At 47.6% G+C, this 26,252-nt stretch overlaps 3 protein-coding genes across 5 annotated transcripts; 2 read left to right on the forward strand and 1 right to left on the reverse strand.

Annotated features, from left to right (window-relative positions):
- The first annotated feature begins 235 nt into the window (after positions 1-235).
- LOC103634473 (125 kDa kinesin-related protein) lies at positions 236-14,063 on the forward strand. 2 transcript variants are annotated; one of them, XM_008656066.4, is made up of 24 exons: positions 236-618; positions 1,371-1,497; positions 1,635-1,790; positions 1,877-2,214; positions 2,301-2,439; positions 8,412-8,509; positions 8,588-8,744; positions 8,825-8,894; positions 8,972-9,048; positions 9,141-9,194; positions 9,283-9,363; positions 9,474-9,585; positions 9,699-9,785; positions 9,866-10,041; positions 10,125-10,286; positions 10,384-10,491; positions 10,579-10,737; positions 10,812-10,895; positions 10,971-11,176; positions 11,291-11,392; positions 11,481-11,590; positions 11,667-11,818; positions 12,053-12,872; positions 13,299-14,063. In XM_008656066.4, exons 1-23 carry the CDS (start codon positions 407-409, stop codon positions 12,257-12,259), a joined length of 3,174 nt encoding a protein of 1,057 aa, XP_008654288.1. In that variant the 5' UTR covers positions 236-406; the 3' UTR covers positions 12,260-12,872; positions 13,299-14,063. The 2 variants fall into 2 exon arrangements, with proteins under 2 accessions (XP_008654288.1, NP_001333655.1); NM_001346726.1 differs by lacking the exon at positions 13,299-14,063 and having other exon boundaries at positions 260-618; positions 12,053-12,507.
- Positions 14,064-14,639: 576 nt separating this feature from the next.
- LOC103634474 (photosynthetic NDH subunit of lumenal location 1, chloroplastic) lies at positions 14,640-16,679 on the forward strand. 2 transcript variants are annotated; one of them, XM_020546054.3, is made up of 8 exons: positions 14,640-14,882; positions 14,986-15,082; positions 15,179-15,265; positions 15,389-15,462; positions 15,551-15,673; positions 15,867-15,938; positions 16,076-16,172; positions 16,273-16,679. In XM_020546054.3, exons 1-8 carry the CDS (start codon positions 14,841-14,843, stop codon positions 16,380-16,382), a joined length of 702 nt encoding a protein of 233 aa, XP_020401643.1. In that variant the 5' UTR covers positions 14,640-14,840; the 3' UTR covers positions 16,383-16,679. The 2 variants fall into 2 exon arrangements, with proteins under 2 accessions (XP_020401643.1, XP_020401638.1); XM_020546049.3 differs by having other exon boundaries at positions 14,657-14,882; positions 14,962-15,082.
- Positions 16,560-25,566, reverse strand: LOC103644583 (ABC transporter B family member 20). The gene is made up of 11 exons (XM_020546042.2): positions 24,711-25,566; positions 22,358-22,412; positions 22,106-22,281; positions 21,802-22,002; positions 21,309-21,568; positions 20,910-21,220; positions 20,612-20,832; positions 20,183-20,523; positions 18,786-19,579; positions 18,438-18,679; positions 16,560-18,071 (listed from the first exon to the last, which is right to left on the reverse strand). The coding sequence occupies exons 1-11, from the start codon at positions 25,119-25,121 to the stop codon at positions 16,842-16,844; spliced, it is 4,242 nt and encodes a 1,413-aa protein (XP_020401631.1). The 5' UTR covers positions 25,122-25,566; the 3' UTR covers positions 16,560-16,841.
- Positions 25,567-26,252: the final 686 nt, after the last annotated feature.

Raw genomic sequence — 26,252 nt, forward strand, 5'->3', positions numbered from 1 at the left:
TTCTAGCTTGGCGTCAAAATTTGTGGCGCCGAGCTAGGTGCCACGTGAGGGTCGCGTCAGGCCTCATCAGCCAGCGAGTTATATAACTCGGCACCATGGCCTACCACGCCGAGGGAAGGGTTCAAAACTGGAATTGAGTCGTTTAGGGGTCTAAATGTGATTTTGTTTCAGAAAAGGGGCCAAAATAAAAAAAAAATCGGACTCATCACTCATCAGTCTACGGTCTACGCTCCCCACCAGACGGCTTTGCTTAATTCAAATTTCTTCCCAACGGAAAACATCGCGGGCTCCCTACTCCGCTTTCCCCAATCCACGCCCTTCCGAAGAGCGGCGAATCCGCCCCAGAACCTCGCGATTTCCCTCAAACCAGTTCTCGGATCAGAGCGTCGTGGGTGTCGCCGGGGGCATGGCGCAGACGCCGAACCCCAGTAGGAGGTCGTGGGTCGGCCCGGCGCCGATGCCATTCCTCACGCCGCGGCCGGAGCGGCGGCACCTTGAGATGCGGTGGGCGGACGGAGTGTCCCAAAGCGCTGCTCGCCGTAGCGGCGTCGGCGCCGTTGCCAGGGATGGATGCGAGAGGGATCAGGAGGTGAACGTTCAGGTCATGCTGCGGTGCAGGTGAGTTACTCGAGACTGTGGAGGAAGGGTTTTCCTGCTACCGCTAATTGGATGCCGAAAAGGAAGAAATCCAACGAGTCGCTTGCTTTTCTTCAGCTCGAGTTTCTAGTTTATGTAAATGTTCAAAGGACCTGGATTCTAAGTAGGATCGTTTTTGTCCTTGTATTATCAGATTGTAGCATCGGGATGCTATCGAATTTTATAAAATATAATTCTTATATTATGTTTGTAGCATGTAATATGTTATAAAGTTTGAGACCTATAATCTTGATTTTGACTGTTTTAGAATAATACCCCCCCTCCGTTCTGATAAGACGTTTTGTTTTTTAAAAAAAATATGATTTTTGTTATGCACTTACATATGTGCATGGTGAAAGCAATAAATCTAAAAAATAAAAATCAAAACGTTTTATGAGTTAGGATGGGAGGGAGTATTTCGTTACAACCGAATGGTTTAAAAATCATTTATATCAATTATTACGTGGTATCATGAGATCTATGGGATTACAAATTTAACGTAGGATCATATGGAGTCTTCACGTAGTATCGAAGTACTATTGAATTTAGGATACACTTTAGGATTGATATCGTTTGGTTTGGTAGGATTATATTATGGTAAAATTCTAGGATATGGATCTTGACAACCTTGAAGACCAACTGGTGCTTCATTGCGGCTGTGAGAAAACCTGCTACCGTTGCATAACTGCGCCTGACTGCGGCTACCGGTACTAACGTGTCCGTCTATCTTTTAGGCCACTCAGTGAGGAGGAGCAGAGAGTGAATGCGCAGAGCGCTATCTCTTGTAATGAATCAAAGAGGGAGGTCACAGTTCTGCACAGCCTCTTCAAGCAAGCAGACAAGACATTTACCTTCGACAAGGTAAAGCCTCTTTGACCTGTGTATGTGTGTTTATCTTTCTTTATATGATTATAGAGGTTTAGCAACTGAATCTATTTGTATGATTCATGTTGCTTACCACCATTGTTCTTAGATATGTGGTTGTTGTTTTGTCCTAGGTATTTGGACCACAATCTCAGCAAAGGTCGATATATAACCATGCCGTTGCACCATTAGTGACTGAAGTCCTTGAAGGCTATAACTGCACTGTCTTCGTGTTTGGGCAGACTGGAACCGGAAAGACATATACCATGGAGGGAGAGATGAGACAGAAGGTACCCATAATATCTGGACATCATCTATGATGAAGACAGGAAGTTCTTTGTAACTGTTGAATAATTTGTCTTACCTAATATGTCAGGTTAGTGAACTACCGGATACTGCCGGTGTCATTCCTAGAGCAGTGTGCCATATCTTTGAAATACTTACAGCACGGAAGGCTGATTATAGCATGAAGGTAACCTTCTTAGAGCTGTATAATGAAGATATAACAGACCTATTGTCTTTAGAGGACCAAAGCAGATTCCCTGAAGGTAGACAAAAAAGGCCTATAACTCTTATGGAAGATGGCAAAGGCGGTGCGGTAATAAGAGGTCTTGAAGAGATTGTTGTCTATAGTCCTAGCGACATATACAGCCTTTTGGAACATGGGTCAGCTAGGAGACGCACTGCTGACACTGCACTAAATAAGCAAAGCAGGTTCTTGATCATTCTGTTTTTACCTTCTTTTGGTACAGAGGTCGTCATCTGTCAGGGGCTAAGCACTCTTCATTATGTTCATGCAGCCGATCACATGCTGTTTTTTCTATAAACATCCAAGTCAAAGAAACAACAGTAGGAAATGAGGAACTCATTAAGTATGGGAGGTTAAACCTTGTAGACTTGGCAGGATCAGAAAATATTGCTCGATCAGGGGCAAGAGAGGTACTTCTTTTCTATTGCCATTTGCAACCCATTAGCAGGAACATTACCTGTTAGCTTGTTTACCATATCTTGTCCAGTTGGGTAGTTTGGTTTAATTGATGTATCCATCTTGTCTGCTTTTATTGAATCATTTGGTTATGGTACGTCATGTGTAGAAAATGATAGAAGTATAGAAATATATTTCTTATAGTTGCATATTATCATACAGATAGGTGTATGGAATCTTGGTTCTTAAAGCGGTAAGAGATAAGGTGTTGAACCCTAAGGCGAGCAAGGCGACGCTTTATCAACATGAGAACCAACAAAACAACAGCATGGAGGAGGAAGAAAAAGGGAAAAAGGTGAAGGAAGGGGTAGGAGGCCCAGCCCACCAACTAGCTCATATACTGTCCCTATTTCCCTCTCTCTCACCCCTATTGAGCTGCTGCTTTCTTTCTCTCCTCCCCCTTTTCAGCCGTGGTTTCTTTCTCTCCCCCTCCACACCCCCCCTATTGGAAACCCTAACCCTAACAGGGGTTGGGTGATCTATTAATACAATAACTGGGCCAGGCCCATTACAGAGGGTGAGAGGGTATTCTAACACCCCCCCGCAGTCACAACTCTATCCTGTACAGATGTTGAGACTGGAGCGAAAGTCTGAAAATACACTCGACGGTAACCCCTTGGTGAAGATGTCGGCGAACTGCAGCGTGGTGGGGACGCTGAGAACCTGAACGTCACCAGCGGCGACACGCTCCCGGACAAAGTGCAGGTCGATCTCCACGTGCTTCGTGCGCTGATGCTGCACGGGATTGGTGGAGAGGTAGACAGCGCTGACGTTGTCGCAGTAGACGAGGGTGGCGCGCTGGAGGGGACTGTGGAGCTCGTGGAGGAGCTGTCGCAGCCAGGAGGCCTCAGCCACGCCGTTGGCCACAACGCGGTACTCGGCCTCAGCACTGGAGCGAGAGACAACAGGCTGCCGCTTGGCGGCCCAGGAGACGAGGTTAGCGCCCAGGAACACGGCGTAACCGGAGGTGGATCGACGCGTGTCCGGACAGCCAGCCCAGTCGGCGTCGGTGTAGACCACGAGGTCTGACGTCGGGGATGGTCGGAGAAGGAGGCCGTAGTCGAGGGAGCCGCGGAGGTAGCGTAGGATCCTCTTGAGAGCGGTGAGATGAGGCTCCCGCGGGGCGTGCATATGGAGGCACACCTGCTGGACGGCGTAGGCGATGTCAGGCCTGGAGAAGGTGAGGTACTGGAGCGCGCCGGTGAGGCTCCGGTAGGACGTCGGATCGGCGACCAGGGGCCCGTCGTCCTCTGAGAGCTTCGCCTGAGTGTCGACAGGCGTGGAGCAGGTCTTGCAGTCGGACATGCCGGCCCGCTCCAGTATGTCGATGGCGTATTGGCGCTGATGGAGGAAGAGACCCTGGGACCGACGCTCGGCGGTTATGCCGAGGAAGTGGTGGAGGGGCCCCAGGTCCTTCATCGCGAACTCCCGCTGCAGGGCGACGATCGTGCGCTGTAGAAGGTCGGCGGTGGATGCCGTGAGCACAATGTCGTCGACGTAGAGCAGAAGGAAGACGGTGTCGTCGCCGCGTCGGTAGATGAAGAGGGACGTGTCTGACTTGGCCTCAACGAAGCCGATGGAGGCCAAGTAGGAAGCGAAGCGACTGTACCAGGCCCGCGGCGCCTGCTTGAGGCCGTAGAGAGAGCGGTTCAGCCGGCAGACCAGATCCGGACGGGCTTCGTCGACGAAGCCGGTGGGCTGGCTGCAGTAGACAGTCTCCGTCAGAGTGCCGTGGAGGAAGGCATTCTTGACGTCGAGCTGATGGATCGCCCAGTCCCAGGAGAGGGCGAGGGAGAGGACGGTGCGAACAGTGGCAAACTTGACGACGGGGATGAAGGTCTCGTCGTAGTCCACTCCGGGGCGTTGGGTGAAGCCCCGAAGGACCCAACGGGCCTTGTAGCGGTCGAGGGAGCCGTCCGAGGTAAGCTTGTGGCGAAAGAGCCACTTGCCGGTGACCACGTTGGTGCCTAGTGGACACGGCACCAGGTCCCAGGTGTGGTTGGCCAGGAGGGCCGCGTACTCCTCCTCCATAGCGCGTCGCCAGTGTGGGTCGGCGAGAGCGGTACGAACGGAGGAGGGGACCGGGGAGGCGTCCGGTGGAGTGGCAGTCGTATCAGCTGCCAAGATCAGCCGGTCGACAGGTCGAAGAATGCCGGCGGCGCGCCGGGTCACCATCGGGTGGACGTGCCCGGGGTCGCGGTGGATGGCGACCGGGTGGTACACCGATGGCTCAGGGCGGCCTGCCGGGACGTCGGGGGCCACGGGCGTGGCCGACTCGCGGCGGTGATAGACGACGGCGGGGTCGGCGAAGCGCACCGGGCTCGTCGACGGGCCCGGGTCGGCAGGTGCCGATGTAGTGACGTGGCGGCGGCGGCGGTAGACAAGCGCGGGGTCGGCGAAGCGAGCCGTGGGCGTCGACGGGGCCGCGCATGGTGCGGGAGGGGTCGGCGGGGCCGCGCGTGGCGCAGGCGTGGTCGTCGGGGCCGCGCGTGGCGCAGGCGTGATCGACGGAGCCGCGCGTGGCGCGGGAATAGGCGCGAGCCGCGGCGTCGGGGCCGCACAGGGTGCGGGTAACGGCGCAAGGTGGGGAGGCTGGGAGGGGGTGGGGACCGGATCAGACTCGAGGAGGGAGTCGAGATCGGTAGGTGGGGAGGGGCCAGCAAGGGGAAACACATCCTCGTCGAAGACGACGTGACGAGAGATGATGATGCGGTGGGAGGCGAGGTCCAGACATCGATACCCCTTGTGGTCAGATGAGTAGCCAAGGAAGAGGCAGCGGGTGGAGCGAGGAGAAAGCTTATGAGGGGCGGTAGCAGAAGTGTTAGGGTAGCAGGCACAACCGAACACACGAAGGTGGGCGTAGGTGGGGTCGGTGCCGTACAGGGCGAAGTAGGGAGTAGGGTGGCTCACCGCCTTGGAGGGAAGGCGGTTCAGAAGGTGGGTGGCGGTGTGTAGGGCCTCTGCCCAGTAGCTGGCAGGGAGAGACGCCTGGAAGAGAAGGCAGCGGATCATATTGGTGGTGGTGCGAATCATGCGTTCGGCCCGACCGTTTTGGGCAGAGGTGTAAGGGCACGAGAGACGCAACTGGACGCCATGAGTGAGAAAGAAAGAGCGGGAGGCGTGATTGTCGAACTCGCGGCCATTGTCACACTGCAGGGCACGGACCGGGCGGTGAAACTGGGTGGAGACCCAGGCGAAGAAGTGTGTGAGGGTGGTGAATGTGTCGGATTTCAATCTAAGAGGAAAAGTCCAAAGAAAATGGGAAAAATCATCCAAGATCACCAAATAGTATTTATAACCAGAAAGACTGAGTACAGGAGAGGTCCAGAGATCACAATGAACCAAGTCAAAAGTCTGCTCAGCCCGAGAAGAAGAAGTGGTGAACGGGAGGCGAGTATGCCGGCCTAACTGACACGCATGACATATGCCTCCAAAATGTCCCCTACTACATGAAGGATCTAGGCTACTGGTAATCTTGGTCATGACGTCAGGTCCGGGATGTCCGAGACGACGATGCCAAGTGGTGGAGGAGGTGGTGGAGACCAGGGCAGGAGGCGGTGACGCGCTGGAGGTGGATGGCCGGAGCGTGTAGAGGGGCCCCGAGCTGTCACAGCGGGCGAGGGGAGTCCTGGTGGCCAGATCCTTCACAGAGAAACCAGAGGGGTCAAACTCAATGGAACAAGAGTTGTCAGTGGTGAAACGACGAACAGAAAGGAGATTATGAGTGATGTGGGGGGCAACGAGAACGTCGTTGAGGTAGAACGGTCCAGGGAGAACCGAGGCACCGACTGAGGTGACGGGCAGAGTGGAACCGTTCCCAACGACGATCGATGAAGGATGAGAGGAGTGGGGGGGATGGGAGCGAGAGAGCGTGCCTGTAGTGGGAGTGGTGTGGTAGGAGGCACCAGAGTCGATCACCCAGTCGGAGGAAGGAGGGGTCATCGCCATGGTGCTGAAAGCGGCGGCGAGGGAGGTGTTGTCCCAGCCTCCAGACAGCGGGGACCAAGTCGTCGTGGGGGTCCCCGGGGGCAGGAGGTGGGGCGGAGCCGGATGTGATGCCGGCACGCCATAGGGAGGCGTGGGAGGCACGCCGTAGGGTGGCACGCCGTAGGGTGGCACAGTCAGGAGGGCCGGCACCGGAGGACGGGAGGCACGTGGTGCCTGACCCGGCCACATGGCGATGGTCCCGGTCCAGGGGTTATAGAGTGACGGCCACGCCTGGCCGCCACCCCGGCCGGGGGGACCACCACGAGAGGAGCCGCCACCCCCACGGCTACCCTCGCTGGAAGGGGCAGGTCCTTCTCACCCTGCGGCGCTACGCCCTCGACGACCACGTCCTCGACGACGTCGCCACCCCGCCATCCTGGGCCTGGTCCCTGATGGACTCCGTGGTCCTCTCCTGGCTCCACGGAACCATCACCGTCGAGCTCCAGGACATCATCCGCGACCAGGCGGACACAGGTCGCCAGGCGTGGCTCGCCCTCGAAGAACAGTTCCTCGGGAACCGGGACGCTCGCGCTCTGCACCTCGACGCCCAGTTCCACCTGTTCTCTCAGGGGGACCTCTCTGTGGACGAGTACTGCCGCCAGATGAAGGGCATGGCGGCGGCACGCGTGCTGACCGCGGTGGTGGCACCGGCAGCGCTGGGCAGGGGGAATCCGAGCTCGGAGTCGACGGGGTGGGCCGGGTCAGCGGCTGCAGTCGCGACAGTGGTCATGGCGGCGGTTGGGGGGAGGAACGCCATGGAGCACGGGGAGCAGGGCCGCAGTCGGAGCGCGAGGAGCCAGCAGCGGGCGCGGCCGGCAGGGAGACGGGACGGCGACGGACCGGAGCAGAAGGGCGCGGCCGACTTCGGCGAGCGGCCAGGCGCGCGGGTCGCGCGGACCCGGTCGGCCGGGCGTCGGGGCGGATGAGCAGGGCGCGGTCCACGGCGGCGTCCTGGCGCGGGGCTGCTGCGAGAAAGAGAGCAGGAGAGAGAGAGCCGGTGGGAGAGAGAGGAGGTGGCGGCGGGTGGAGCAGAGGAGGCGGCGGCGGCCGGAGCAGATGGGGGCAGGGTCGGCGGCGGCCGGCGCGAGTGGAGCAGGGCCGCACGGCCGGCGGTGCAGGAGGGCAGCACAGGTGCCCAGCCCAGGCGGCCCGCGCAGAGGAGGCAGCCGGCGGCGCAGTGGAAGCAGGGGAGAGCAGAGGAAGGTGGCGGCGGCTGCTGTGGGAGAGAGGAGTGAAAAAAAAACTGGCTCTATACCATATTGGAAACCCTAACCCTAACAGGGGTTGGGTGATCTATTAATACAATAACTGGGCCAGGCCCATTACAGAGGGTGAGAGGGTATTCTAACACCCCCCACCATTCAGCCGCCGCCCCCAATTTGCCGCCTCCGGCCCTGATTCGGCCGCCGCCCCTTCCTCTTTCCCTCTACCCTGTTGCTGATTTAGCTAGGCAATGGAGACACCTAAGAGTGTTGGGGCGCTTAGACGCCTAGGCGTAGGCGACTCCTTTAAAACAGTGTATGGAATAATGAAATATCAACTAACCGCAGTTACAAACTAGCGTAAGTGGTCATGCTTTGCAAGGACGATATGGAGGGTTCTGAGCTAATTGTCATCAACACATTGGCTGAAGTTTCCCAACTCAGTGGTCATTGCGATGTTCAGGGATTATGGGGCACAAGGGCATACCAATTCAGTTCAGTAATAGTACTGCATATTCCAGTAGTAGTCACTAGCCATCTGTACTCTGTAGTTTGAAGTTTGAACCTTATGTTGCCCACAATATGGAGTGTTTTCTTTTGTCTAGCGATTAAGATCTTTGTTACAACTTACAAGTTATCTCTGTACACAATCTCACTGTGGCTCTATATTAGCATCCCAAACCATGCTCTTCCGGCATGGCAGTCCTGTTTGAAGTCATGATTTTGCGTCCTAATAGGGTAGAGCAAGAGAAACTGGAGAAATGAATAAGAGCCTACTAACTCTGGGACGTGTCATCAATGCACTTGTGGAGCATTCAGTTCATGTGCCATACAGGTTATACGCTGTGCTTAGATTTGATATGTAATTCATTTTGCGAGCGGCTAGTAATGCATATTCACATACTTTTATCAGGGATAGTAAGCTCACCAGACTGCTAAGAGAATCATTAGGAGGCAAAGCCAAAACATGCATCATAGCAACGGTGTCTCCATCTGCCCATTCCCTGGAAGAAACGCTGGTCACACTTGATTATGCTGCTCGTGCTAAAAGCATAAGAAACAAGCCAGAGGTGCATCTTTTATTCACACGTGGGGTTTGGAACTTTCAATTTACTCAATACGCTTGTTAGAAACTTAAAAACTATTGCAGGCAAATAAAAAAACATGCAAAACTGTTGTGCTCAAGGAGCTCTACCAAGAAATGGAAAGAATGAAACAAGGTTCTCCCTTTCCCTCTAGATTTGGTTGCATTGCTGAAATTAGCATAGTATCTCATAAGTATATCATCATTTGTCAGATGTCAAAGCTGCAAGGGAAAAGAATGGAATCTACATCTCTCACGAAAGGTTTGCCCAAGACGAAACAAAAAGAAAGGTATAAGTACTAATGTACAACAGCTCCATCACCAAAGCCGACTTATGTATATTTATTTTTACTATTTTTAATCTTATGACTATTTATTGCAGACAATGAAGGAAAAAATAGAACATTTGGAGCTCAGTCTTGAAAAGCAGAACAAAGTACATGCACACATCCCCAAATCTGTTTACCTTTTTTTTTCAATAATTCAAAGTTGAACTGACTCTTGTACTTCTGGTGATCTGGTAGGAAGTTCAAAAATTCAAAGCCTTGTACCTAGCAGAACAGGAATGCCACTGGGACTTTGAAAGTCAGAACAACGATTTGAAGGCAAAGCACTTTGGAGAACTTTCTTTTCATATTTTCTGAACAACACATACTTCCTTTTCATTTATTTAGATTTATTAGGGTCCTCACATTTTGTACATATCCTTGTTTAGGTAAATCTTGAAAGCTTGAAGGGCAAGTTCATAGATCTTGAAGAAGCTCATTGCAGAGCTCACATGTCCCTGAGGGAGAAGGACTTCATTATATCAAATTTACTTCATTCTGGTATTTTTTTTGTATCATAAGTAACTAAAGTAATTTCTAACTCAGAGTTTAATATATGTAAAAATCTTCCATCCATGACCAATTGTTTTGTTGTAATCCATTATATTGAATAGAGCACTTAATTATTGAACGTGCAAAGGATATGCGGAACACCTTGGAGAATGCAACCGAAGATATCAGTGTACTTCTGAATAAACAAGGTAATATCTATTATGACTTAATTTAATCCAGTTTATGTTTTCTTCTACTGAATATGCTTGTCTTTCACAATCATTTATAGAAAGGCAATCAAAAACTGAAGCTGAAAACAAAAGGTTGCTATCTGGTTTTCGGGCTGAATTGGATCGTAGTCTTGGAGTTCTGCATGCTACAGTCGTTGGATCAGTATGTGAACAGAGTAAAATTTTGGAGTCTATAAATGAACAAACAAAGTTGTACTTTTTAGCCAGAAATGAGGTACCATTCTTGAAATGTTATACTTTTATTATTACTATCCCTACTAGGACACTAAAATAGCTGCAACATGCAATTGCTTCCAGTCAGAAAACCAATTGGAAAGAAGAATTGCAAGAGCCAAAGATATGTATGTCTCCGGGGTCCAATGCATGAAGGAGCTCGCTAATACCATGAGACAGCAGTCTATCATAGATTCCGAGCAGATGAGGCAGAACATATCTACTAATGCAAATGCTATTGGCAATGTACGGAATAACAGAAACTTGTATGATTACAATCCAATGCAGAAAAAACAAAGTGTTGAAATGCATCCTAATTATTCCCTGTATATGAACACTACAGTTTCTAGAAGTGATGTTTTCAGAAGCTGAACAAGTTCTAAATGATGTTCTGAAATCTACTTCAGATCTCAAGGAACTATTAGCCTTTTCTGCAGAACTACAAAACACTGTACGTCTCCTTGATTTTTAGTTCATTTGCCTGTATGGAACATATTTAGCTAGACACGAGAATTCACCTGTCTATATTCTTTTAAAGGGATTGAGAAGGAATCTTGCTTCTGTTCAAGCAATGTCAAAGCAATCAATTGATTTCTTTGAAGATATAAGGATACATGTGTCTCAGCTCATGACACTTATGGAGCAGAATCAAATGGAAAGGTCCTCCAAGCTTGTTAAATTTGAGAATGAGTTTAAGGTAGTTGATTTTGATACATGTGCTATATATTTCATTTATGAACAAACTATCTGATGGCTCGTGCCTTTTGACAGGAAACTTGTGTTAAAGACGAGCAAGCTGCTCTGAATAAGATTGCTGCAATTTTATCAGAGTTGACCGCCAAGAAAACTACAATGGTCAGATTATACATTGCATGTGAAAATAAACTGGCCTTAGTTGACTTCAGCTTTAACTGATGTATCTTTTAGCAGGTTTCATCATATATGGGACAGCTTAATGAGAGGTATAGTGAAGATCAGAAGAACCTGAAACTGGAGATATCCAACCTACAACAGGTTTCAGATAATGGCAAAAATGAGTCTGTGGCTTGTGTTGGAGTGATAGAGAGTCAGTTCCAGGAGGATATGTCATCACATACTAAATCAAATGATCAAATGGAAGGCATCTTAAAACAATAGTACGGATCTCACTTGTAAACTTCAAACATCGTGCATTTTGAATCTGCCATTCATTCTTGAAGTACTTTCATTTCCATGGTTTGTTTATGCTGAAGAGGCACTGTCCATTGCAGCTCGGAGAAAGGTAGTCATTTTGTATCTTACTGGTCACATATACAATCATCTTTGCATGATCTTGTTAAGAGCTCAATCATGGAGACTGACGATTTTATTGAGTAAGTTGTAACCATGTCGAGTAAAGCTATCATTGTTGATACTCTGGGCAGGCCTTTCCCATGTCTCTTACCTGTTTCTTGTATGCAGGGAAAGCAGAAACAAAAATGAAAATATATTCCAGGAAGGGCTTCTGTTTTCTTCACAGAATGATGCAGAGTTTCATGGCATTACATCTGACGTGCTGACTGTTTCAAAGAGTAACACATTACCTTTGTGATAAATTTATTTTCCTAAAGCATGCATTTTCCTTATGTTTCCTTTGTGCATTTTCAGATTCCCTCTTACTGGATCATGAAACTTGCAAGATGGTAGAGACTAACACTACCATTTTCTCGGATCATCTGGAACTGCTGAATGAAAAGCACAGCGAAGGCGTGGAATCTACAAGAAACATGATGAGTGATTGTCTTGAAAAGGATTACATGGTAAGCTGGTACACCTTTTTAGACTAGGAATGAAAAGGCAAAGTTTAAGGATATATAAGATAATATTGTAATTTTGTAAGTACACCAACTTTTAGCAAAACGACACTGTATTTGGCCGTCACCTTTATAAGCATGCTTAAAATTTCAAGTGGAAGTGATATTGCTCAACGTAAACCACCTTACCATTTGATTATTTGTTGTGTCCATTTGACCTAGATACTGTTCACCTATCAGGCTAATAGTCCGGTTCGAAACCATCCACGGGAACTACTGACCAGTGCAAACAGCTTGGAATCAATTGACAAACTAAGAGCTTCTCTGCCAGATCTGGTGGCAAAGTTCAGGCTCGAGAACAAGTTGAATGAAATGGATAAGGGGAAGCAATACTCGGATCAAAGGACACGTACTCCAAGAAGTCCTTTGACGCCTGTCAACCAGTAACCTGAGTGGAGAATGCGCCAAATTCTGGGATGCTCAAATGTTGTAAAGATGGCAAGATATCTTGCCGATATGTTACCACCTTAATTTAGCGTGCTCGTCAGACGTTAGGATGCTGCATGCAAAGATTCTGATTAGGGTTAGATAAGAAATCCAGCAATATTGGATTTCAATTTGTATCATGTAAAATCAACATAATATTCTCACTTATGCCTTCCATTTCTGATCAGTCATTTGAGTAAAGTAGCATGCAATGTCGAATTTGTTTCTCGTCCCTGAATGTGTACATGGTAAGTTCAAAACCATAATAAGTGCTATTAAAAGCTTGCTAACATGGTATGTATCTCGCGAATCCACCTGTTACTTCTGTAACGTGCTTTCCATTTTTTTCCTAACGCAAAATGTTGCAGTACTGAGCCCTTCCGTTTGTTCGTGCTATCTGGGCAGGAGATCACATGAGGAAAGCACAGCACAGAGAATAGAGTGATACGCAGAACGGCTCATAAATCATTTTGGGAAAGAGAAAGGTGAGAGGTAAGGATATGTGATGCAGAACAACACAGAGGAGCAGGGCCTTCTGAGGGAAGATCACGTTTCATCGACCAGCGATGCAGAGGTATGTTCCTCCCTTCCCTTCCCTTGTTCCAGCATTTTCCCTACTTTTCTCTTGAAGAAAAAAGAAACTGTCTTCTGTGCACTCTGTTCTTCACAATCTTGTTATGAACTCGCTAGAGATGCAACCTAGTGACCTACTATATATAATAATATTGTACATTGCTTGGCAATTGGCATCAGTATTTCGGGTATAATATTGTATCTTTTGTAGTGATTTACGTATAATTTATCTAGCTAGATCAATGGATGGATCTTGGAAGACTGCGAGCTTTTTCAGTGGTATATGTTTACCATGTTGTCGAGATTTCGTACGCATTTTGGGTTCTAAGGAGCGTATGAATTTGACAACGTTTGCATTGCAATTCCATTAGCGCAGAGTTCGTACTACTAAATCAAATAGCTTTGCCCTTGCTCGTTCTGCTGGCAGGAGCGCAGAGTTCTGGAGGAGCAACTTGGCTGGGCCAGACTGGAGCGGCAAAAGATCCTCGCTTTGTCTGCGGAGGCTGACGATGCAATCTGGCATCTGGCCACGCTCGCACGGAGGAGGATGCAAGAAAGGGACGAGGCCAGGAACCAGGCGAGGATGCTGCTCGCGGACCTCCAGGCAAGGAACGCCCGGATGAAGGCGGCGGTTCCCGGAGCATCGTGCTCCAGAGTCGCGCGGCCTGACGCGTTCGCCGCCACCGGCTACGAGCACATCCAGGCCCAGGCCCAGGCCCAGGCCCAGGCACTCGCTCCTGCCGCGTTCGGGCCGCGGGGGCAGCGTGCCCGTGCGGGAACTGGCTACTACTGCGTTGCGTCGTCCAGCGGCTTCGGCCACAGGAGCATCGACTCGTCTCTGGACACCTGCGCCGTTCAGCCGTCGCTGCTTGGCTTCGCTTCCTCGAGCTCGAGCCAGGAGCATTTCGACCCTGACATGTTCTTGGTGGACGTCGCAGAATCGCCGCAGGATGTCGTTCCGGTTCCGGCCACCGCAGACTCAAGCCAGGGGAGAAGCTCCGGCTCCGGCTCCGGCACTTATGGTCATAGTTTGGCGAGCAAAAGGCCTTGCAGTGAAAGGAAGTAATAAATCATCAGCTCAAGCTGCAGCACGTCCTGCCACGGGCCATGGCCATGCTGCCTAAATCCTAGGCCGGTGCCATGTTAGTGCTTGCTCGGTAAAACTTATAAGATTATTGATGTGTTGTGGATTTGAATGGCGCCTAGTGTCTTTTACTGTGTTTGGTTTAAGGTCAACATGGGATGAGGCGCCCCTCGATTTTTTAGCATCACGCCGCCACCAAAAACTACTCTGGTGTTTACCTCGTTCGTACGTGACTCTCATTCAAACACTATTGAAACTATTTAATTAACTATCAATTAACTAAGGAAAAATCAACCAATTAGTTAAGAAAGGAAACTAACAAACAACTATCAATTAGTTAAAAAAGGGAACTAATTGATCAACTATCAATTAGCTAAGAAAAAACTAATAAATCAACTAAGGAAAAAAACAAATAAACCTAGCTGCATTATGCAACAGGCTTACTAGCATTGAATAATTGTGGCCGTTGTTGTATATCGCTTATCATGGTGTCATGAAATTATGTAACCTGGAAATTTTGTTTTTTTGGCATAAAAATCACTGTATTCAGAACAGTTCGTCTTGGGTCATCAACGACCTACCCACCAGAAGGGCTGTTTGCCTGTTGAGAGGGACGCCCATTTTTGTCAGCCAGTGCTCTGTCCAAGACAAAGAAGCAAGAGTGCTGAAATGAGAGGATAATGAGCATGCTGACTTGGCTGCCTTGGCTTCCACCCACACACTCGATAGGGGAAAAGCGAGCCCTTCCACGGTTCCACCACCCACTCGATAGTGGAAAAGTGAGCTCGAGCGTGTCCAGCAGCTATGGATAACTGACGATGGGGGTAACAAGCTTCACAGAACTCTCCCTCGAGCTCAGCGCTACCCTGAACAACTGAAGCCGAAATGGCGAGCCTGCAGAACCTGGTCTGCTCCGTATCCAAACAAGTACGTGCTCAAGCCCCTTCCTCACTGTTTTTTTCTGGAATTCATTTACTTTCCCTGCAGTTCTGAGGAGTAATAACAGCTTGAACCCGTTGCTTGTTTCCAGCTGGCTGTGCCAAATTGCGCGGCGACTACCAAACTGAACAGGGCTCCTCCCTCAGCTGTGGCGGCGAGCTCGATCCAAGGATCTTTGGACGACACCAGTAACCCCCCCTTTTGTTGTTGTTGTTGTTTTTTTTCCGTTCATGCATCTAGTGGTCGACAGAATCCTGGTTCATAACATCTCTCCGCTTGTATAGAGGTCACGAAGAGACGGCTAGCTTTGCTTGGTGCTGGAGCGTTAGCCACTGGCCTACTGAGGACAAGCTCTGCTGCGTTCGCTGAAGGTAACGATCATCCCTATATAGATGGCCTGGCATTGTATCTATCAGGATCGGACTAGGACGGTGTCCTCGAGCAGCGTTTTTTTTGCGTTTCTTACCTGTTTGACACTGATCGGAGCTGTTCAGAGGTGCCGAAGAATTACAAGTCGTACGTGGACGCGAAAGACGGGTACTCGTACCTTTATCCAGCTGAATGGAGGGTAGGTTGGCGCCATGCGATCGATTCTTGAACAGTTAAGAACTGTAGGGTGATTTTCATGGTGCCTTCGTTCCCTTGTCCCTGGATAGGATTTCGACTTCTTGGGTCATGATTCTGCGTTCAAAGACCGCAACCTGGCCCTTCAGTGTGTTCGTGTGGGGTTCATTCCTACCGAGAAAACAGACATCCGCGACCTAGGACCGATGGATGAGGTGGGGGTTTTGTTTCCTTCTTTCGACTATGTATTCTTCTTCTTTTTTATGGAAAAACTATGTGTTCTTCACTTTGATTAGGCACAAAAGATAAAACACATACTCTCTCCTCCGTTTAAATTATATACGTTTTAGCTCTGATAATCACTTTTGCTGATGTGATGAATATGTTTTTTTTTCCACATTACACCAGGCCATCTTCAACCTGGTAAACAACGTCTACGCTGCCCCGAACCAAATACCGTCGATCTACGACATGCAAGAGGTCTGTCATCTGTTCATCGCTTTATGCATGCAATTATCATTTGTTTGGAGTTGCCAAATCTAGTTGGATAACTCTGAGCAAAAAAATAAAAAAAATGGTGCTAGTGAAATAAGCGGCCTATCCTACTATTTTTGCAGCGCACCGTGGACGGCAAGAACTACTGGACGTTTGAGTACGATCTGGAGGCTCCGGGCTACGGCGTTTCTGCGTTTGCGACGGTCGCCATTGGAAACGGTATGATACCTATGAACGGGAAACGTTCATGTGTTTCGCTTCGCGTTGAAATAGAGAGAGATGAAACTCTGTTTGTTTGTTTGTTTTTTGCTCTAACTAGGTCGGTACTACACGCTGATCGTGACCGCGAACGAGCGCCGGTGGAGCAGGCTGCGGAACAGGCTCAAAGTCGTCGCGGACTCCTTCAAGATCTCGGACCTGACGGCGTGATCGCTTGCTTCTGTGACGGCCTCATGAGCATGGTGCGGCAACTTGTTTAGCGAAAGATGGGGGGGGGGGGGGGGGGGGGGGGGGGGGGAATGTGGTTGCATTGCTGTCGGTTCGTGGCTCCCAAAATTACACGCTCCGTGAACATGTCGGTGCAACACTAATATTACAGAGGCGAGAGACACCACAAGCACGAGCCTCTGAAAGAATGTTTCAGCTCATATATTACAACAATTACAATGCCCTCCAAACTTGCTAACTATTTCCAGAATTACTTGGATCTGCAAGCTATTTTTTTTATTTTTTTGTCAAGAAGACCAGGTCGGCTTACTCGGAACAGCAACAGGGCGGCAACTCCCAGCATTTTTCATGTGCCGAAAAGGGCCCCTGACTGAGTGGCCGCACAAGGAAACCTGATCATCCCCTAGGATAATTTACACCTAAACAAACTCAAAAGAATAATTACATTAGCCGATGCTGGCGAAGGCCCTTGCCAAAATGGGGTTGCATCAATCTAACATATAGACCGTTCTGGTCCATCAGAGAGTCATGTGTGCCCTGCTCAACTATCCTACCGCCATTCAAGACGACGATGTTATCAACATGCTTCATCATTGCCGCCCTGTGCGCAATGAGAATCGTTGTCTTGTTACCCATGACCAGAGTGTCTAGAGCTTCTTGCACCACTCTACTCGATTCAGACTCGATCGCAGAGCTGGCCTCGTCCAACAGCAATATAGGTGCGTTCTTCAAAACCACCCTAGCGATGGCAATCCGTTGCTTCTGTCCAGGTGTCAGATCAACCCCTCTCATTCCCACATGGGTGTCGTATCCATGTGGCAAGCTGCTGATGAAATGATGGGCATTTGCTATCCTTGCAGCTTCCTTCATCTCAGCCTCGGTTGCATTGTGCCTTGCATAGATAATGTTCTCTCTTATTGTCGTTGAGAAAATAACTGGATCTTGCTGAATCAGGCCCATGTGGCTGCGCAACCATCTAAGGTTAAATGATTTCATGTCTCGACCATCCAGTAGAACTTGGCCAGCAACAGGGTCATAGAATCTCTCGATCAAAGAAATAAGGGTGCTTTTCCCTGATCCTAAAACCCCAACCACTGCAACTGTTTGCCCACCACTCACTTTAAGATTAAAATTACTCAGCACAAGAATGTCAGGGCGAGCAGGATAAGAGAAATCAACACTCTTGAATTCAATGCTTCCGTAGACATTGGGTGGTTTCAAGCCAGTGGTATCATCAGGATCAATCCTTGGCTCCCGGTCAATAATTTCAAAGACCGATGTAAGAGATTTCCTCCTTTTAAGAATGTATGGTGCCAGTCCAAATGGCTCCACCAATGCGAATGATGCAAATGAAAACAGAATGTACTCTTTTAGTCCTGTGGCTATTGTCAGATGTTGTTTGTCAACTGAAATAGCAGTGTACCAAAGAAGCAGAGCATTGCACGCAAAAAGAAGGAACTGCGAGAGACCAAAGCCAAAGCCAATAGCCAGTCCTTGCACAAGACTTTGTTTTAGTATCTTGCCAAGATGTAGTCTGTAGAGTTCCATTATCTTATCCCCAGCACAGAATGCTACTACGGTGTATATGTTCCGGACTGCATCTTCAAGCACTAGCGAAGCCTTTCTATGCATTTCCTGGATTCCTCTTGAGAAGCCAGCAAGCCACAATTTCTGCAACACAAGTTATTAGACCCATTAGGCCATTAGGGATTTTCCAGTCTACTAATGTGCTACAGTCATAGCATATGGAACATATGAAGAAGTGCTGCTGCTAAGATTAAGCAGCATGGTATAAAAAATTTCAATATCTGTAACCCATATATAGTCTTTTTTTTATTTGAGAGGGGTAGATCTTAAAGGGAACTGTCACAAAGCTCATTACTAACATGAAAAGTAATATTCTAGAGTTTGATGTCTTCAGTAGACTATCCGGTCTTACACGTGCAAGCTTCAAAAGAAGTAAATGCTAGGCATCAATTTTTTGTTAACATACCCACTTTTCAGGGGATAACAAACAAATAAAGAAAACTTTATTACCTGTGCAATAGCAGATATGACAAGAACTGGCAAAGTTGCGAGTGCAACAAGTGCCACCCGCCATCCCAACAAGATCCCAATAAGGAGAGCCACAGATACTGCAGCAGTGTCTTGTATAAATATGGAAAGCCGGTTACTGAAGGCAGCACGGACAAATGTAGCATCATTTGCGAGGCGGAGCGACAGTGTATCAGCATTGTTCTCCTCTTTGTCAAACCATCCAATTTCATTGCGTAGCATTGCTGTCAAAGAAATCATAAATAAGAATTAAACTCTAATAAGGTAAAAACTAAACTACATGATTAGCTGAATACAAGAATATCATATAAAGATGCAGGTTGCAATCACCTGAGAACATCATCCTTCTTATGCGCTCAGTCATCTTCTCCCCCATTATTCCAAAATAGAAATGTTGCAACCAGTTGACCAGCACTGTAATAACACCCATGCCTACTATGAATAAACACCATCTGTTCACTTCATGGCGCATATCACGGATTTCAATTTGATAGTATGCTGACACTATAAGTGCTATTGTGTAAGCAAGCAGTGGATTAAATGAGCCAAATACAGCAGCACCAATTGTACCTAAAAGAGCATAAGGCCACTCAGCAATACTAAGTGTTGCAAGACGCCAAAAAGATGGCGGTTTCTGGTGCTGAACCTCATCGAGTTCACTGTGTTCAGAACTCGTATCATCCCGTTCACTCTGGGGTCTGCTAAAAGTCTGTGAATGTGAACGCTCGTTTTTAGGATCAGAAGTCAAAAGAGGAGATATGGGTGAGTCAGGATCTGAATTCTTAGATGACTGCCGCTGTATACGATGGACATCAACTTTAGGAAGGTCAGGTAACTTCATTTCAAAACTATCTTGTCTCTTAATGGATGGTGTCCTTTCTGTTTCAATTGCAACCATCGGTATCCCGTTGTCTATAGTTTGTTCAGAAGGTGGACTTGGATCCTTTGGTGAATCATGAGAGTTTCTGTTGGTATCTGATCGCCAAAATTGAAGCATGCCGTGTGTCCTTTGTAGTGAAGGTGATTTTGCCATCTTAGGAGAGGACGATTCTTGAAAGTATTGGCTCACCGATGTGTCCTCCGCTTGAAGCGACTTACGCTCCCTGCTATTCTTGGTAGGCATCCTATCATGAATCAAGATAGGATTAGTAAGGCAGTCCAAATCAAATCATACACTTCTTCAGCAGATATGACGGAACAAACATTCATATAAAAACCAATAGTGAACAAATATTCATAAAGTATAAATAGAAAAGGTTAAGCAAAATCTCTTCAGCATGGTCGTATTTCAGATGTTGCTATAGCTATCAATGCTCTAGGATAAAATTTGTTGGTATCCACAAGTACTAGATAAGTACTCCCTCTGTTCCAACTTCCAAATTATAACATGTTTTGATTTTTTAGGTACATTGCTTCTATTATGTATCTAAACATAGTGTACATCTAAGTGCATAGCAAAAGCTATAAAGTGTAAACCCAGTGCCAGAGGTTCCCACGTGACTGGGTCTGGGCAAGGCATAAACCGAGCCAAGCCTCCTCTCCCCTCACCCGCAAATACGGAGAGGCTACTTCGAACCCGTGACCTAGTGACTCAGTGAGACAGCTCTCACCACTACAAAAGCTATGAATCTAGAAAAGTTAAAACATCTTTTAATTTAGAACGGAGGGAGTATAATTAGATATGATTAGCCACATGTTGGGTAATGCCTATGAAAAAAAGGATTTACCTTTTGGGAAGTTTTGTTGCTTCCTCACACCTTAAAAGTTCAGCATAAAGGCCATCCAAGTTTAAAAGTTCATCATGTGTTCCCATTTCAACAAGATGACCCTCCTCCATTACAGCTATATAATCAGCATTTTTAATGAGGCAAAGACGTCTAGCAATTATAATGGTTGACCTTCCCAACATGAGAACATCTAATGCTTCTTGTACAGCCTTTTCAGCTTCAAAATCAAGTCCTCCCGTGACCTCATCAAGCAACAGAATGGATGGATTCGAAAGCACAGCACGAGCAATAGAAATTTTGATTTTCTGTTCATCAGTGAGGGCTACACCAGCTAGACCAACCTGAAGAATTTCTAAAGGTGAGTACCAGAGATTCGATGCCTAAGCAGTATAGCCTTGATAAACAGTAAGATCATGGCACCTCCTTTACCTGGGTTTCATACCCCTTTTCAAGTGAACTGATGAACCCATGGGCATGGGCTGTTTTTGCTGCCTCTTCTATCTGGTCAAAGGTACCAGATCTTCCATAAGCAATGTTTTCCCGAATGCTCAAACTCAATAAGGCTGGTTCTTGTGTCACCAGACCAATTTGGCTTCTTAACCATTCTACTTTCAAATTTTTTATGTTTTCCCCATCCAAAAGAACTTCACCTGAAACATAAATAAGAGTAGTCTTTTAAATGGAGGAATAGAAGTCAAAAACAAAAGATGCTTCTCAATGCTCTTACCTAATGTTGGGTCATAGAATCTCTCCATAAGAGGAATTATACTGCTTTTCCCGGAGCCATTTCTACCAACAAGTGCCACAGTTTTTCTCGCCGGTACAGTGAGGAAGAATCCACTTAATATTGGGATCTCAGGGCGAGACAGGTAGCTAAAGTACACATTTCGAAATTCAATATTCCCCTGCACCTGGGGTAAGGTTGCCCCTTCTTGATTGGTGCTGGAGGTTGAACGACTAATCATCTCATATAGTCTATAAGCAGCAATGCGTCCTTGCTCGAATGAATAGAAGTTTGTAGCTGCTTGATTCAAACCACTACAAATTTAAAAAAAAACATAGATAAGGATATACATGACATGATAATTTATATAAAGCAAAACTTCTGTGTAATTAAGTTGCTTACAGGCCGCTCAGAATTACAGAGAATAAAGCTACCACAACTTCACCACCATCAGCTTTTCCACGATGGATCAGATGTCTTCCAACCCAAAGTTGCAAAGCACAAGAGCAAATGGCGAGTCCATATGTAAATCCAAGACCAATTCCTTGGACAAGGCTAATCAAAATTCCATATCTAAGTGTGGCTTGAAGTGAGGTGGCATAGGAGTACTTTGCAAGAGTCTCATTTGTAAAAGCATACAGAGTCCTGATGTATAAGATGGCCTGTACATGCACATATCATATTAGAGCCAGGCATATTTTAACTTATTAATCGCATAACAAACGAGAATGATAGTATAATCTGCAGAGTCATCAGTGCAGAATAGCTGCCCTCTGATACAGCACTCTTGACATCGGAGATACGGCAGCCATGAGCACTGTATCAGACAGCAGCTTAGGTTGGTGTATACTTAAAAAGTTCAAAGAAAGATCGGCACAATGAATAAAGGTAGCACCTGTTCAGCAATGCTAGCCGCTTCTGCATATGCATCTTGAATGTTTTCGGCCAGCCTATGAAGGAATATGTTAGATATTCCTCCTGCTGCAACAATCAAGGGTCCAGTGGCAAGAGTTAGAAGTGCTATTTGCCAACAATTCAGAAGGCCAACAATGAGACCAACAACAAATGTAGCCATATTATGTATGTAGTTCCCAACCTACAAAGAAACTAAGTTGTTAGAAGACCCTAAAAGTGATGAGTTTCACTCTGCAGATCATAATTCCGGAGAAATAGATGGTTACTTCACTCTTTAGGCTTACTTTCTCGCTTATAGCTGACTGAATGAGCAATACATCACTGAGCACTTGACTAACAATATCTCCGTTGTTACCATATGTATCAAAAAAACTCATGTCTTGATTTAGCAAAACCTGAACATATTTTGATCTGATGACAGCAGTCTGCCGTTCCCCAGTGAGAATCCAGCAAGATACCTCTACGGAACTGAAATAATCAGGAAATTGTGTTCGTGCTGAGTGAGAACTGCAATTTAAATGGCAGTAGTTACTTACCTATCCATCCTGCGACGAAAACACCAGCAGCTATAAAGACAATATACAAGGCATGCTGCAAAGTCGATGAAAAAAATGTAAGAGGGCAACATATGAATTTCAGAATACGGAAAAGTGGGAGGGAGGGTCCTAAAGGACAAAAGAAACGTGCAAGGTGGCACAAAAAATGCAAGGTCACACCCAATTAGAGAAGTTTGGACAATAAATCTTAAAAGTACAAACTTTCGGTACAAGCAGAATCAAACAACTGAATAAATAAATGGATTGCCATAAACGACAAGACCGAGTACAACTATAACAATGACATCAATTAATGAACTAGATGTTGGTATCCTAGGAGTGTTCCATATAGCAGCCATTATGAGATTGAGTAATTAATGTTGAATGTTTTAGAATCACTTAAGGGGGTGTTTGGTTGGCGGCATGGTTAAGCGCTAAAGCGCTACTCTGAACTTAAAACGCTGCAACGATTCACGAAAAAACTTAATCGCCCATTTTAAGCGCTAAAGCACCCCCTTTTTAGCGTTTAAGCGCTCTGGGCCGTAAAAAGGCCGTGTTTTGGCGCTTTTCCAGCCCAGCCCAGTTCTGTAATTTTCCCTAACCTAAAGCAGGCATCCTACATCTTTTGTGTCACACCCACAGCCTCTGCATGTTGAGCCAGCCGTCGCGGCGCCTTCGTCGCCTCCCTGGGCTTCGCTGTCAGTAAGCCACCATGCCTGAGCTCGCCGCCTCCCTCCCCTCCTCCATGCGTTGCTGCTCGAGTCCCCTGCTCCCCCGCAGCGGCGCGACGCTGCCTCCCTGCCCGCGCTTGGCGCTGCCTCCCTGTGTCGCGGGCTCGCAGCCTCAAGTCCCCTGATCCCCCACGGCGGCGGCCCTGCCTCCCTGCTCGCGCTCGGCCCCGAGTCCCCTGCTCAACGCCGCCTATTGCGCCACCTGCTACAGTCTCCTCCCTGCTCTCATCCTCCCATAACGTGCTCTGATTTTGGACATGTTATATCGTTATGTGAAATTATGTTATATTGACATTTTGTCCATGTTGTTTAAAAAGACGTTTTAAAGGTCGCTTAAACGTTTTAAAGTCAAAAGGTACTCATGAGCGCTTCAACGTTTTATCGCTTTAATAACCTTGGTTGGCAGGGGTAAATTTTAGCCCCCGTCACATCGGATGTTTAAATACCAGTTAGAGATATTAAATATAGTCTAATTACATAGATAAAGACTAAACGGTAAGACGAGTCTATTAAGTCTAATAAGTCCATGATTCAATCATGTGATGCTACGGTAAATATTTGCTAATCGTGGATTAATTAGGCTTAAAAATTTGTCTCGTCGTTTAGTCTTTAGCTATGTGATTAGTTTTATAATTAGACTATATTTAATACTCGTAATAGACATTCAAACATCTGATGTGACATGGGCTAAACTTTAGTCCTTAAAACCAAACACCCCCGAGGAAATGAGTCCCATCAGTCCTGTTTTTTTTTCAGTGCCTCTTGTCACAGATGAAGCTGCCATATCCCCATAATTTTATCTCCACCTACAGGGTACACCAGTCACCAGCTATGGAAAGAGTATCAAGTGAAACCTTCACTTGGTTGCCTCAGTTACCTTGTTTGCAATAAAATTTCTAGAATGGTTATAACTGAACTACTAACGGCAGCTACAGGATATTCCCGGCAACCTTTCAGAAACCAAATGAATAGAGTATAAAATAACTCATATCGTTCAGAATGCAAAACTCTTTCAAAAACATTCCAATCACACATGGATACAACAATAATGACCAACCACAAGACATCAACAAATATCAACCGATCCCTTAATGTGTTAACAGCTAAGAAATACATATTACACCAATTAACATCTTTAGACCCTGGCATCCTTGAGAATGGTGTCACGGTAGAATATATAATCCGCCATAAAAATTTAAGGGGCTGTTTGGTTTGTGGCCTAAAGCGCCACAACGTGCCTAACTTTTCTGCCTAATCTTTAGTTCTTCAATTCGAGCGCCTAAGGTTAGGCAGAGTGTGGCGCCTTAGGTAGGAAACCAAACAGACCCTAAACATTCCAAACATCCTTCCAGCAAGAATAAAAAATGTAGCAGTCATTGTATGCACAACTAAGGAGGTGTTTGAATGCAATAGAGTTAATAGTTAGCTGCTAAAATTAGCTGAAGACATCCAAACTGTTTAGCTAATAGTTCAGCTATTAGCTACTTTTAGCAAATTAGCTAATAGTTGGTTAGCTATTTGTTAGCTAGCTAATTACACTAGTAATTTTTTAGTCAACTAACTATTAGGTCTAGTGCATTCAAACACCCTCTAAGTGGCAAGCATCAGAACTATCAGCTTACCTCCTTAAACCGGTGGAGCAGTTCCTCGCCGCGTCCATAGAGAGACGACCCAACCCGCTCAGAGTCGAGCAAATTCAGAGCCCTCCCGAAGTAGTGAAGGTACACAACCAGCGCCGCGCCATGCGCAGCAGCAGCAAGCGCCCCAGCAGCCATAAGGGCCCAGTCGACCCCATCGGCAAACTCAAAAAGCCTCCAGAATGACACCGCCGCGGGCGGCGGCTCGACCTCGTCGTCCTCCACTTCCTCCTCTCCGGCGCCAGCGCCTTCCCCCTCCCTCGTCCCCACGCCGGCATCCCCCGCCGGCCCGTCCCCGTACGGCGACGGCGACTCCGGCGGCTCGGAGACCTCGGATACGGGTGTGAGCGGCTGTACATGGGGCGACGCCCACCCGAACAACCCACTCGGCACCATCTCCTTCTCGACGCCTTGCGCAGCTCGACGAAGCCGTCAGAATTCAAAAACCCTAGGATACGACTGAACTCATCACCACAGCCAGCCCCGAGACGGCGACTACGGGAACACGCGGCGGTGGCGGCGGCGACGACCGGGTCGCTTCCGAAACGTGGGCGAGCCGCCTCCTAATAAACTAACTCTAAGAGGCCAGTGCCGCAAAGGAGAGAGACCCTTTGAAAAACTCTTTTCTCGGCGGCACACCGTAACGACGACCAGGTCAAAGAAATTCGGCAGCGTCTCCCACACCAGAGGAAGCCACTCCACGCTGAGCTCCTCCACGGCGGCTCGTCGCCGCTCGCCGGCGAAGAGGCGGGGGGCAGAGGGGTGCGCCTAGTTATGGGTTTTCTTCGCTTCTGGCGTGCGCGTAGGAAAGGTAAGAAGGGGCCAGTCGTGTGATTGCGGTGTGATGGGCGGGCCCACATGGCTGTGGCCCTTTTCTGCCTGGTGTTTGGTGTAAAGCAGGTTGGCGTGGGCCCTACTTGGCGGTGGCAGGATGGTGTGGGCTGGAAGTGCGTACGGCACCTGTGGGCCAGGGTTGACAGCGAGAAAGAGGGAGTTTTTGAATAACTAACCTTAGGCAGAAAAGTTAGGCAAAATGTGGCAATTGGGGTAACGAACCAAACATGCCCTACGTGTCCCGTCCCTTGTGGCGTGTGGAAAATTTTTCGCACGACGTTGGAAGCGGGCGGGGAAGGTCTCGTGGGCAGAACTGCCGAAGAGGGCGGTGCCCGCCTAGGCCTGGTGGCATGAGCTTTCTTCCCCTCCTAGGGACACAAATTGGACGCGCAGGAGCTGTGTTCTCGTGGAAGTAACCACGCGGCAGGGGCTGTTGAATTAACGTGGGTCTAGTCAAAATTAATACTAGTTGGTTGTTCGTGTGTTGCGACAGCTTATAATAATATCCACGTAAATTATTCATAAAAAAATTTAAGATTTTTTATTAATTGTCTCCGCTCTCTGTATAATATTTTTTTAATTTGGTTAACTGATATTTTATGCAATATGTCTTGGTACAACACGGCTAATGAAGTGAGCGATTAGAAAATAGTTCACAACGACTGACTGAATAAACAGATATTATAAAATGAC

The sequence above is a fragment of the Zea mays genome, chromosome 1 (genome assembly GCF_902167145.1).
Source record: "Zea mays cultivar B73 chromosome 1, Zm-B73-REFERENCE-NAM-5.0, whole genome shotgun sequence".
In the NCBI taxonomy this organism is placed as follows: Eukaryota; Viridiplantae; Streptophyta; class Magnoliopsida; order Poales; family Poaceae; genus Zea; species Zea mays.